Source organism: Schistocerca americana, chromosome 4 (assembly GCF_021461395.2).
Source record: "Schistocerca americana isolate TAMUIC-IGC-003095 chromosome 4, iqSchAmer2.1, whole genome shotgun sequence".
NCBI lineage: Eukaryota > Metazoa > Arthropoda > Insecta > Orthoptera > Acrididae > Schistocerca > Schistocerca americana.
Window position 1 is genome coordinate 818359743 of NC_060122.1, and position 14631 is coordinate 818374373.

The 14631-nt window shown below is 36.5% G+C and overlaps 1 protein-coding gene across 1 annotated transcript; it reads left to right on the forward strand.

The window, feature by feature from the left end:
• The first annotated feature begins 12194 nt into the window (after positions 1-12194).
• LOC124613826 lies at positions 12195-14388 on the forward strand. Its single transcript, XM_047142549.1, has 2 exons — positions 12195-12274; positions 14088-14388. Exons 1-2 carry the CDS (start codon positions 12195-12197, stop codon positions 14386-14388), a joined length of 381 nt encoding a protein of 126 aa, XP_046998505.1.
• Positions 14389-14631: the final 243 nt, after the last annotated feature.

Genomic DNA, 14631 nt, shown 5'->3' on the forward strand with positions numbered 1-14631 from the left:
TAGACACATGGTGTTCCCACTGCTTTGACACACTTATCATTCGATTTCACAAGAACTATTTGGCCCAAAAATTAGATTTTTACACATCTTCTTGACTGATACCTTCCCCCCATAAATGACTCAATTTTGTTTCGATGTTCAACCCAGTTATTGTGCAGCATTAAATGTAGTAAACCATTGCACGAAATTTTGAAGAGTTTGCAGAGGTAAAAGTCCATAGTGTATACTTTCCGTATGGTCGATTTTAGTTGCCACAGTGTTGAGAATGAAATGTGGACAAGGTACCTAAATTTCCTATAAAATTTACTGTATAACAATATCTCATTTAATTTAAGCACCACATAGGTGTTGTATGTAATATTGAGAAAGATTCCGTCTTTCGCGACTGTAATAAAAGTTTTATTTACACCGGGCGCGTTTGGATTTATTTTAAAGCACTTCAGTCAGTCAAAGGAAGTGGGGGGGGGGGGGGGGGGGAGGAAGGTATCAGTCAAGAACATGTGTAAAAATCTAATTTTTGGGCCAAATAGTTTTTGTGGAATCGAATGATAAGTGTGTCAAAGCAGTCGGAAACACCATGTGTCAGCACAGGCGAGCAGTGCAGTGACAAAATCGCGCACAGCGCGGAATGCGGGGAGCACGTCTCTGTAGCAGCGAAAGGGTTAATGCGGCCGTGGTGGCTTTACTTCATAAACTGCGTGCTCCCCCCCTAAATGTAAGCTTGCGAACTGTACTATACTATGGCGCTGTTTCTCTTGGCGCGTGCGTCGTGTGCAACTGGCAACGCAGCAATCTCCCGCATCTGGGCGGGCATGCGCGAGCCGCCAAGATAAAAGAATTCAACTATAGTGGTACATGGTACCATCCACCACACACCATATGGTGACTTACAGAGTATATATGTAGATGTAGATGTAGATGCAGAAGATAAGTAAGTGACAAATATAGGCAAAGTAAACAGCAGTGTCAGAGAACATTATTCATAGGAAAATTATTTGTAGATAAATAAGTTTATAACCACATATTGCTTAGCACAGGATGTCCCACATTTCAACATGTCAGAGTGAGCAAAATTCAGCTAGATATTTACTAACATATGCAAAATTATAAATAATAAGGGAAATTAAATGTGAGGGATGGGGATGACAAGCTGCCTAATGGAAGAAAAGATAAAAATCCATTAAGAAAATCCATTCTTAAAACAATATGTAACAGGAAAGCATATTTTTGAAGCATTGAGAAACATATGAGGTGTGTGTGAAAAGTAATAAGAATGACAACACTGTGAGTGATCTGGCAACACTCTGTTGTTCTACTTGCATAGACTGGTGGTCATTCCTTCAAGAGGCTCAGTCTGAATTTCATCTGCATACAGCCATCACATGTTTTTTGAGAATGCCATCAGTAAAGTTGAGTTTTTGTTGTGTGTAAAAGAAGTATTGTTTAAATTTGGGGAATCTGCAACATGTGATCTTTGAAAAGTTGAAACAGGGCTATGGGGAACATTCCTAATCAAGAGCACAAGCTTTTTGTTGCACAAACAATTTTTGAAAGGCTGAGAACATGTTGAAGATGAATCTAATTCGGGAAATCCTTCCACTTCAAAAGCCAACAAAAATTCCAAACAAACGTGCATGTGTTGTTGTGAGATAGTTCCTCCAGGACAAAACTGTCAACCAAGTGTTTTACAATCATGTCCTCAAAAGGCTCAGGGAAAGGGTGCATCGACTGAAGCAGTACATTGCAAACAATGGATCCTGCGCTGTGACAATGTTCCTTGTCACACGACTGCTTCCATCATGGAATTTTTTTATCTCAAATGACACTACTGTTGTTCTGCAGCCCAACTTTTTACCTGACCTTAGTCCTTGTGATTTTTTCTTTCCTTGAAATGGAAAAATGTCTTAAAAGGACATAATTTTTGGCCTCTGGAGAACTTTCAAAGGAATGTGATTGACATGTTATAGGCCCTACCATTTGAAGCCTTTCAACACTGCTATCAAGACTGGAAACAACACCTCCACCAGTGTATACCTGTTGAAGGGAACTAATTTGAAGGGGACAATATTGTTGTTTGAAAAAAATAAAAACTTTTGTAGATAAAAAAAATCAGTCTCATTACTTTTGTCTCACACCTTGTAAATAACTTACATACAAAACATATTAATGGCAGAGATCCAGAGAAGGAAAAATTGATGATCTACAAATTTTCTTGGCAGGAGGGAGATATATATCAGTTCTTTGTCCAAACAAATATCAGCTGACATCAAAATACTTAATAGATTAGATAACAATGTTGTAGCAAGTAGCTTTTGTAGAAGTAACAAAATTCAAGGGGATTCCTGCACACTAATTAAAAAATTCTTCAATGTATTAGGAAGACACAATTTTAATTTTCTATGTGATGTATTTGAAAGTTGCTGTTTAAAATTAGAGAGACAAAATATTGTAATAATTTAAATATATGGATAAAGAAGTAACAAAACCATTTCTGTTTAAACTAAGGAATCTCCTACAGAAACTAACAAAACAGACAAAATGGATTATCATAGGTGCTGATTTTACCAAAACATAATAAATAAATCCAGGAATCAACAGAATTCATTGATCCGATTCAACCATTTGGTTTCAAGCTAAGCTTCCCTGAATTCACAAGAGAGAGTAAATAAACAGCAACTGCGTAGATAACATTCTGACACATTATTCATTTGTTGATATTAAAAAAAAAAAAAATCTGCATTGATTTAAGTATTTTTGATCATTCTGTGGTAAATGGGACCAGGCCAACAGGTTTTTTATGTTAAAGCCAAAGTCCAGACTGACAATAACCAAGAAAAATAGAATGAAAGAAGCTTCGTGTATAGTAAATAGGGATAAAAAAGCTAAGGGTAGTATCAATTTACTTCATCAAAATATTAAGGGAATAAAAAATAAAGTAGATGAGCTGTCAGTGTATTTAGATGATCTCAAAAATAAGAATGAGATTAATACACTTTGTCTGCTTCATCAAAATATTAAGGGAATAAAAAATAAAGTAGATGAGCTGTCAGTGTATTTAGATGATCTCAAAAATAAGAATGAGATTAATACACTTTGTCTGTCTGAACACCATGTAACTGTGGGTATGGAAAGTGTCATTATAAATTGGTATAATTTAGTATCTTACACTTGCAGATCTAGCATGGGTAAAGGAGGAGTTGCCATTTACACAAAGCAAAGTATAAGCAAAGAACTGAAGTAAGCAAATTTTTTTGTCAATCAGCACTTTGAAGTTTGTGCCTGTAACTACAGCTAGAAGATAATGCAATGTTGATATTAACAACAGTGTGCAGGTCCCCATTAGGAGATTGGGAGCTATTCATAAAAAAGTTTGACTCGCTATTGTACTGTCTGCCAGACGAAAAGAAGAAGTTATTAATCTGTGGTGATTTTAATGTAAACTTTCTAAGAAATTCTGATAGGAAAAATGAATTAGAATTGTTATTAATGGCATATAACTATGACATATAACTTATAATCAGTGATCAATTTCCCTACATGTATAGCTCAAGCCAATAGCACTCTAATAGATAATGTATTTGTATAGCAAGAGAATGTAAAACTAACACATACTTTCCCAGTGAAAAATGGATTATCACACCATGATGCACAACTGGTTAACTTACAAAACCCAGTAGGGTGTACAGTTCAGGAACCAATACGTAAAAGTGTAAGACTGGCTAATCGGGTATCTATTGAGCACTTCAGAGTAAGTTTAAGAAATGTATATAATGAGCCAAATGCCAATGATAAATGCAACACATTTCTTGATAAATTTATATCCCTTTTTGAAAAGCGTTGCCCCAGAAAATTACTAAATTGAGCACCAAACAGTTTTCAAAGAAACCTTGGATCACTACAAGCATTAAACTGTCTTCAGAAAGAAAAAGAAAATTGTATGAGGCAGCAAGAATTAGTAAAGATCCAGAAGTAATTTTACACTATAAAATTATTGTAACACACTGAGAAATGTTGTCAGAAAATTAAAAAATATGTATATTAGAGATGAAATTAACAACTCGGGCAATAAAATCATATCAGTATGGAATGTTGTTAGAAGAGAGATAGGAAAAATAACCACTGGGATAGGTAGTATTAGTATTAAAGAGAATGAGGCCATCTTAACCAACACTACATAAGCAGCTAATGTATTTAACAACCATTTCTTAAGTGTAGGTGAAAAAATTGGTGAGAATAGTTCAAAAGTAAAAGCCAAGCAGTACATGGAAGAGTCAATTTTGAGAAATCCTAGTCAGATTAATTTTCATCTAACAACCTCTTGTGAAATAAGGAAAATCATTAAATCTTTGAAAAATAAATGTTGTGTTGGAGTAGGTGACATCTCTAACAAGATATTAAAACAATGTGGGGCAGTTACAGCTGATGTTCTGAGTCACATTTGTAATGCATCACTAACTCAAGGTATTTTCCAAGACAGGTTAAAATATGCCATTGTCAAGCACATCTACAAAAAAGAAAAAGGAAACCACAGATGTCAGTAATTACTGGCCAGTATCTTTGCTTACGGCGTTTTCAAAAATCTTCAAGAAAGTAATGTACTCAAGAGTGGTTAGCATCTCAACAGTAATGGGTTACTTAATATATCACAGTTCGCATTTTAAAAATGTTGTTCCACTGAGACAGTAATAAATAGTTTCACAGCCCACATAATACAGTCTTTAAATAATAAAATGTCAAGAATAGGAATTTTCTGTGACTTATCCAAAGTGGTTGATTGTGTGAACTATGACATTATGTTACAGAAATTACAATTCTATGGTATAATCAGAACAGCATATGAGTGGTTTAAATCATACCTACAGAACAGGAAGCAAAAAGTTTCTTTATATGGTTTAAGTGATTTAAGGAAGTTTCCCACTTCATCTAACTGGGGTGAAATTACATTAGGTGTTCCGCAGGCTTCGGTCATGGGATAGTACAGTTCCTTCAATAAATACAATACATCAACAGAAGTCAGTAGCAAGGGTAAAGCATACTAAATTTTTGGGTGTACATATAGATGACAATCTGAATTGGAAAATTAATATTTTGGATATCCTGAAGCGACTAGGTTCAGCAACTTTTGCAATCAGAATAACTGCTAATTTTGAGGATACAGAAATTAACAAGCTAAGATACTTTGCATACTTTCACTCTCTGATGTCATACAGAATAATATTTTGGGGTAGCTCAACACTTAGGCAAAAGTGTTCACTGCTCAAAAGAAAGTGGCTAGAATAATGTGTGGGGCTCATAGTCATATATCTTGTAGGCACCTCTTTAAAAGCGTAGGAATTCTTACAAAAACTTCACAGTACATTTACTCAGCAATGAAATCTGTTCTCAGCAACATGAACCAGTTTAAAAACAACAGTGACATTCATGATTATAATACCAGAAGAAAGAAAGACTTACACTATCCTCTATTTAACCTATCTTTGGCATGGAGAGGGGTAACATATGCTGCTGTAAAACTTTTTGATGAATTACCAGATGAAATAAAATGTGTGACAGAGAGCAGTAATAGTTTTAAAAATAAATTGAAATCATATCTCCTTGACAACTCATTCTATACCATGGATGAATTCTTGGACAGGGAATAAATAATTCTATAGGTATAATATATACATTTAAAGTAATGGGCTAGGTGATAAAAATTTTAAGCGTAAAAAAAAAAGCCTTGATTCATGTGTGTGTTTCTTATTCACTTGACACATTCCACATCATAACGGTCACCATGAAGTTGATCAGTAGAACATGTAACTAACTAACTAATGTATAAAACTATTTTTAGAAGCATGGTAAAGGCAGAAAAAGAAATTGCATACAAAAAAATTCATTCTGAACCATACAAATAAACCCAAGGCAGTATGGTCAGTCTTAAAATCTGAAATTGGTGTCATAACTACCAGTTCACAAATTTCCAGGATTAAGATAGATGACAAATTTGTTGTAAATCATTCAGACATATCAGAACATTTCAATGAGTCTTTTTTTTATTTTATTTTATTTTTTATTTATTTATTTCATAAAAGTGTCAAAACAGATACTGATATAACTGGTTACTGGTACCCAGATAATGTTCAACCCTTTGGTTTCATCTACATCTACTCTGCAAATAACGCTGATGTGTATGTCAGAGGGTATGTCCCACTGTACCATTCCATTCACATATGAAGTGTGGGAAGGATGAATGTTTGAATGCCTCCGCTCATGCAGTAATTATTCTAATCTTATCCTCACAATCCCTACATGAGTGGTACGTGGGAAATTGTAATATGCTTCCAGAATCATCATTTAAAGCCAGTTCTTGAAACTTTATTAATTGACTTTCTCAGGACAGTTTATGTCTATCTTCAAGAGCCTTCCAGTTCAGTTTCTTCAGTATCTCTGTGACACTCTCCCACAGATCAAACAAACCTGTGACCATTCACACTGTCCTTCTCTGTATACTTTCAATAAACTTGTTAGTCCTATTTGGTACAGGTTCCAAACACTTGAGCAATATTCTAGAACCAGTTGCACAAGTAATTTGTAAGCAATCTTGTTTGTAGACGGATTGCACTTCCCCAATGTTCTACCAATAGACTGAAGTCTACCACCTGCTTGTCCCACAACTGAGCCTATGTGATCATATCCCTACAAAGTGTTACACTAAGGTATTTGTATGAGTTGGTCAATTCCAACAATGACTCACTAATGTTATAATCATAGGATACTACGTTCTTTTGTTTTGTGAAGTGCACTTAAATAAAGAAAATTATTTTGAGGCAGCTGTAATCAAAATTCTAGAAGCAAATATAATCATAACATGTATCTATTGTTCTCCAACAGGCAATGTATGTGTCTTCCTAAAAAGCCTTGAAATACTCCTAAACAAAATTCACCAATACAAAGAGGTACTAATTTTATGTGGTGATTTCAATGTTGATTTTCGGTCTACAGGGCACACGAAAGAATCGCTACTGAATCTCACTAATTCATCCAGTCTGAATCCCACAGTAACATTCCCCACAAGGTGCAAAAACAACACCAAAACCACACTTGACCAGATATTTCTATAATGTCCCTACCAGGAAGTCGAACCTCTGGTCACAGGCTATAGTGATCACTGTGGCCAAGTCCTATACCTTACAAATGTTCTCCCCTTAGACTGCAACAACAAATACACAACTAAAGTAAGAAATTACAGCAATGAAAACATGAAAATCTTCAATGATTCCTTAGCCAAAGAAACATGGACCAAAGTACATGAAGCAGATGATCTTCTTCTTCTTCTTCTTCGGTTATCAACCCACAGGTTGGTTGGCAGCAGCACGCCATTCCGTTCTTTTGTCAACTTTCTTCTTCATATCTGCATAGGTCTGGCACCCGATGTCATTTATTACTTGTTGAATGTAGCTTAATCTAGGTCGTCCTCGGCGAGTTCTTCCTTCAATGATTCCTTCTAATATTCTCTTAATGAAATTGTTATGCCGTAAAATGTGACCTATGAAGGTTATTCTTCTTTTCTGTATATTTCGCCAAAGAGATCTGTTTTCTTTCACTCTTCTGAGGACATCTTCGTTTGTAGCCTTGTCTCGCCAGCTGATTTTTTCCATTCTCCGGTAGCACCACATTTCGAATGCCTCTAATCTTCTCTTTTCTTCTTTTCCACTAGTCCAAGTTTCACATCCGTAAAGGGCTGTACTCCACACATAGGTTTTCATGACTCTCTTTCTTACGTCTAAACTAACATTTCTACTCGTCAGTAAGTTTCTTTTTCCATTGAATGCTATTTTGGCAAGTTGTATTCTGTTTTTAATGTCACTTTTGCTCCTTCCATCTGCTGTTATTTTGCTACCTAAGTAGTTAAATTCTGTAACCTGCCCTAGTTTCTCTCCCTTTATTGTTATTCGTATGGGTTCATTGTAGTTCAGGGCGCCACTCACCATCACTTTAGTCTTTTTCTTATTTATTTTCATTCCATACTGTTCTTTTAAGGTGTTTTCCATTTCATTGAGTGCGGCTTCTAAATCTTCTTTCCTTTCTGTAATTATGGCGATATCATCTGCATATCGCAACATATCTATTTTCATTCCGTTAAGTTTTATTCCTACTTCAATATTCTCTCTTATTTTGTCTATTGCTTCTTGGATATATGCGTTGAAAATTACTGGAGATAGTGGGCATCCCTGTCTCACTCCTTTCCTTATTCTTGCTGTTTCTTCTTTGTTTTCCTTCTTAACTATGGCTGTTTCATTTTGGTATATTTTAAAGATTATCCTTCTATCATTATATTTCAGACCAGCCTTCTTCAGAATTCTAAACATTTCTGGCCATACAACATTGTCAAATGCCTTTTCGAGGTCTACGAAGGCTATAAATACTTGTTTGTTTTTGGAAATTTGTTTCTCAATTATTAGTCTTAAAGATAAGATTGCTTCCCTCGTCCCTACACCGCTTCTAAAACCGAATTGGTCTTCACTTAGAGTGCTATTCAATTGGTTTTCAACTCTTTTCAAAATTATTCTTATTAGAATTTTTGATGCGTGTGAAAGAAGACTGAGTGTTCGATGGTTTTCACAGTCCATAGTAGATGCTTTCTTAGGTATGGGGAATATGATGCATTTCTGATAGTCTTCAGGAACTTCACCTGTTTTGTATATTTTCTGTATGAGTTGCAGTAATGTAGCTTTCATTTTGTCTCCTGATTTCTTAATTAGTTCAGAAGGTATATCATCAACACCTGCCGCTTTCTTATCTGGTAGTTCTTTTAGTGCTTTTTCAAATTCATCTTTCAGAATTGTGTCCCCTAGTTCTTCTTTCTCTACTTCTTCGCTTAATTCTATCATATTATCTGTTAGAGGGTCTCCTTGATATAGCTCTTCAATGTATTCTTGCCATCTCTTCAGCGTGTCATATCCAAATAGTACCTTGCCCTCTTTGTTCTTTATAGTTCCTGAAGATTTTACTTTCCGTTTAGCAAAGTTTTGTTTTATTGTTCTGTAGGCCAAGTCAGTTTTTCCTTTAACCATGTTTTCCTCCACCTCTTTACAAATGCTGTTGAGGTAATTTTCTTTTGCTTTCCTAGATTCTCTGTTTATTTGGTTTCTAAGCTTTCTATATTTGTTTTCGCTTTGCTCGTCAGAGGCATTTTTGTATAGTCTTCTTTCTTCCATTAGACAAATTATTTCAGGTGTTATCCACTCTTTCCTGTTTACAGGTTTGGCTTTCCCAATAAATTCTTCTGCTGCTTTATGTATGCCTTCTTTGATTTGTTTCCACTCCTCGTTAGTACTCCCGGGAATAATGTTTGATGCCATCTCATCAGTTTTCCGTGCATAAGGGATCACTAGTTCTTCAGACTTTAGGTTATCTCTGTTCCATACTTTGTTCGTTTTTCTCTCTAATCGCTTGAGTTTGAGTAAGCATTTCATCATTACAAGGTTGTGGTCACTATTAATATCCGCAGACGGGTAGCTTCTGCAATCCTTGATTTGGTTTTTAAAACGCGATTTTACTAATATATAGTCGATTTGGTGTCTTCTAGTATCTCCTGGGGCTTTCCACGTGTACCTTCTTCTTTTATGGTGGTTGAAAAGGGAGTTCGCTATGACCAACTTGTTTTTGGCACAAAATTCAATTAGCCGGCTTCCTCTTTCGTTTCTATCTCCTAGACCATATTTCCCTACAATTCCGTCAACTTTCTCTTCTCCAACACTAGCATTCCAATCTCCCATTATAATTAAGTTCTCTTCACCTTTAACATAATTTATAACTTTGTTGATGTCTTCATACACTGTTTCTATTACATCGTCTTCTTCTGCCGATGTCGGCATATAGACTTGTACTATTACCGTGTTCTTTGGTTTGGTTCCAATTTTGACTAGTATTATCCTAGAGTTAAATTGCACATATCCTGTGACTAGATTCCCGAGTTTTCCTTTTAGAATTATTCCAACTCCACCGATTCCAGTTGTTCCTTGGTTAGTACCTGTATGAATGATACGATAATTTCCTGATCTGAAGTCTCCTGGTTCAGGCCATCGCATCTCAGATATTCCTATTATGTCTGTTCCCATTCTGTCCATCTCTAGTTTGAGGTTCTCTAATTTCCCGCATTGGAGGAGTGTTCTTACATTCCATGTTGCTATTTTTAGTGTATTCTTCAACTTTGCCTGACCTTCCATTGTCCCCACCCGGAGATCCGATTGGGGGACTATTACTCCGGATTTATGTTTAACAGAAGATTCTGGCATGGTGCGCTACTGATTCTTGGGATATCTTGAGTGATCTTTAATGGAGTGGTTTCCCGTTGCCTTCTCCATCCTATGCCGTTGACTGTGAAGTTCTTCCGCCTTTAGGAGCAATTTCTCACTCCAAGGACAAGAGAGTGCCCTGCCTCTATCCGCTCATCCGCTCTCTTTGAGACCGTTGGCACTTGATAGGGGGCGTTTCCTTATCCCGGGAAACACTCGGTCGTCAGAGCCTCGTTAGCAATAACAGGGTGTACCGTGCAGCAATCCTTAGCTGCAACTCGGGTAGGTGAGGTTGACATTTGTACAGGAGAGGCTGTTAGAGTCGCTTCACTGTACCTTACAGATGATACAGACAACAAAATGGAATCATTCCTAAACACATTTCTATATCACTTCAATATTGCCTTTCCTCTTGAACTCAAACACATCACATCAAAATAACCCAATAAGAAGACATGGATAACAAATGGTATAAAGATTTCCTGCAGAGGGAAGAGAGATCTGCTGAAGTATCTAAAAATAACAACCCCATCCCCACCCCATCTCAAGAAAGATATATCAGGCAATATGTCAAAATCCTTAAAATAAGTCATAGCACTAGCAAAGTGACTAGCTAATGACAACTATGTGGCAACATCCTCAAACAAAACGAAGGCAGTGTGGAACATCATAAATAATTAAACAAATCAACAGCCACGTAAACATGAAAACACTATTCTGATCCACAACAAAACCAGAGTTACTAATCCACAAGAAATTGCAAATATTTTCAACAATTACTATGAAAATTTTGTTAAAAATCTGTTACAAAGCATCAACAAACCTACACTCAATAGACAAAACAAAATAACATCTCCTGTAGAATCTTCTTTGGAAAACTACTGCTGAAGAAATTGTACTAAATGCAAAGTACCTCAAGAATAAATTCTCATCTGGAATCGATGACACCCCAGATTTTATCATCAAAAAGTGCATATACAAAATAGCTCTCCCACTCTCAAATGTGTACAACTCATCATTGATGGCAGGTACATTTCCAAACTGCATGAAAGTGACTAAAGTCATCCCAATTTTTAAGAAAGCTGAAAAACTCAATGCAGAAAATTACAGACCCATATTACTGTTACCTGTGTTTGGTAAACTTTTGGAGAGATTAGTTCACCAAAGACTAATAAATTTTCTTGATAAGAACCAGATACTATCTGATGCCCAGCATGGTTTCAGAAAAAACAAATCTACAACAACTGCTATATATGAGTATTTACACTCCACCGTAGATGCTCTAGACAAAAAACAAAAAGCAGTTGGGATCTTCCTCAGTTTGTCCAAGGCATATCATGTCATAGACCACAAGATTCTCCTCAACAAACTGGAGTCATATGGCATCAGAGGCACTTCACTAAACTGGTTCAGCTCATACCTGACTAATAGGAAACAAAATGAGTCAATAAAACATAACAATCAAGGACGTCTCGAAACAGACTACTCTGACTACTGCAATATTACACAAGGTGTGCCCCAAGGCTGAATACTTGGAGCAGCGCTCTTCCTTCTGTACATAAACAACCTACAATCAAACATCAATGCCAGCACCAGTACACTCTTCGAAGATGATACCAGTATCCTCATAACAAACAAAAATGAACATGAACTCCAAGAGGCCATAAATGGAAATACATATGAACTTGGTGATTGGTTTGAGAAAAACAAGCTCATAGTTAACACAAAGAAAACCACTTACTTAAACTTCCACCTAAGAACAAATAAAATTATGCCAGATATGAAATTACACAGTTCCCAAATATCCCCAAATAGAGAAACAAGATTTCTAGGTCTATGGACCCAGGATAATCTAAAATGGCAAACACGCATAAATAAAACTAATAGTAAGCTAAACAAAGTGTGCTATACCCTATGAATCCTCGCATACTGCACAAGCCCAGAAACTGTTCATATAGCCTACTATGCACAATTTCACAGTTTAATGCAGTATGGTATTACATTCTGGGGAGACTCTACACATAGACCAAACATTCTCCTCACCCAAAAGAGAGCTATAAGAATAATGAATAAGGCAAAGCCAACTGATAGCTGCAAACCTCTCTTCCAAAAGTTGCATACTAGAACCATGCAAATTTGTAATATTACAAAATTTAATAAAAATGTAAATGTCCATGACTGTGGTACTAGGCAGAAAACGAAACTCCACTGAAAGACCTGAGTCGAAACAAGGCCCCGGGAGTAGACAACATTCCATTAGAACTACTGACGGCCTTGGGAGAGCCAGTCCTGACAAAACTCTACCATCTGGTGAGCAAGATGTATGAGACAGGCGAAATACCCTCCGACTTCAAGAAGAATATAATAATTCCAATCCCAAAGAAAGCAGGTGTTGACAGATGTGAAAATTACCAAACTATCAGTTTAATAAGTCACAGCTGCAAAATACTAACGTGAATTCCTTATAGATGAATGGAAAAACTGGTAGAAGCAGACCTCAGGGAAGATCAGTTTGGATTCCGTAGAAAGGTTGGAACACGTGAGGCAATACTGACCTTATGACATATCTTAGAAGAAAGATTAAAGAAAGGCAAACCTACGTTTCTAGCATTTGTAGACTTAGAGAAAGCTTTTGACTATGTTGACTGGAATACTCCCTTTCAAATTCTTAAAGTGGCAGGGGTAAAATACAGGGAGCGAAAGGCTATTTACAATTTGTACAGAAACCAGATGGCAGTTATAAGAGTCGAGGGGCATGAAAGGGAAGCAGTGGTTGGGAAGGGAGTGAGACAGGGTTGTAGCCTCTCCACGATGTTATTCAATCTGTATATTGAGCAAGCAGTAAAGGAAACAAAGGAAAAATTTGGAGTAGGTATTAAAATCCATGGAGAAGAAATAAAAACTTTGAGGTTCACCGGTAACATTGTAATTCTATCAGAGACCGCAAAGGACTTGGAAGAGCAGTTGAACGGAATGGACAGTGTCTTGAAAGGAGGATATAAGATGAACATCAACAAAAGCAAAACAAGGGTAATGGAATGTAGTCGAATTAAGTCGGGTGATGCTGAGGGAATTAGATTAGGAAATGAGACACTTAAAGTAGTAAATGAGTTTTGCTATTTGGGGAGCAAAATAACTGATGATGGTCGAAGTAGAGAGGATATAAAATGTAGACTGGCAATGACAAAGAAAGCGTTTCTGAAGAAGAGGAATTTGTTAACATCGAGTATAGATTTAAGTGTCAGGAAGTCGTTTCTGAAAGTATTTGTATGGAATGTAGCCATGTATGGAAGTGCAACATGGATGATAAATAATTTGGACAAGAAGAGAATAGAAGCTTTCAAAATGGTGGTGCTACAGAAGAATGCTGAAGATTAGATGGGTAGATCACATAACTAATGATGAAGTATTGAATAGAATTGGGGAGAAGAGGATTTTGTGGCTCAACTTGACAAAAAGAAGGGACAGGTTAGTAGGACATGTTCTGAGGCATCAAGGGTTCACAAATTTAGCTTTGGAGGGCAGCGTGGAGGGTAAAAATTGTAGAGGGAGACCAAGAGATGAATACACTAAGCAGATTCAGAAGGATGTAGGTTGCAGAAAGTACTGGGAGATGCAGCAGCTTGCACAGGATAGGGTAGCATGGAGAGCTGCATCATAGCAGTCTCTGGACTGAAGACCACAACAACAACAACAACATAGAAGACAAGATGTTTTAACGTGACTGCTTACTGCATTGCACTAATCTCAACTTTCAGCAAACTAATAGAGAAAATAATATTAAAAAATCTTGGAACATTACAACAGTGCTGACATATTAAGTGATTTCCAGCATGATTTCAGGCGACGTCGAATTACCATGTCACCAGCACTACAGTTTGTCCGTAATGTACTTGAAAAAATAAATGAAAAATCCCAAGCAACAGGAGTATTCCTGGACCTCTCAAGGGCTTTTGTTAGAGTACATCATGATGCCATCTCATCAAAAATTGCAAAGAGTGGCGTCACTGGAAAACTCATGCAATTGCTAGAAACATATTTAAAGGGCAGTGCATGGAGATTATGTACTATTATGGAGAAATACTGGATAGGAGAAGGTCAAGTATAAGGAATATACATTTTGGTGTTCCTCAGGGCTCTATTTTAGGTCCAGTCCTATTGGTATGCTATGTAATTCATTTCCCAAGTTCTCTTGACAATAAGCAATTGACCACTATGTATGCAGATGATACATCTGGTGTACGCTTTGTATACAATGAGCCCAGCCTAGTTGAAGAGATACATAACTTTACTGAAAAGGCAAGACCTCACTTTGAAGGAGAGAACCTAAAAGTAAACATAGAAAAAAACT

Coding starts and splice junctions, on each gene's coding strand:
- LOC124613826 (XM_047142549.1), top strand. CDS start 12,195: ATGAATCCTCGCATACTGCACAAGCCCAGAAACTGTTCATATAGCCTA. Junction 12,275..14,087: donor TCACAGTTTAATGCAGTATG/GTATTACATTCT, acceptor ACATTACAACAG/TGCTGACATATTAAGTGATT.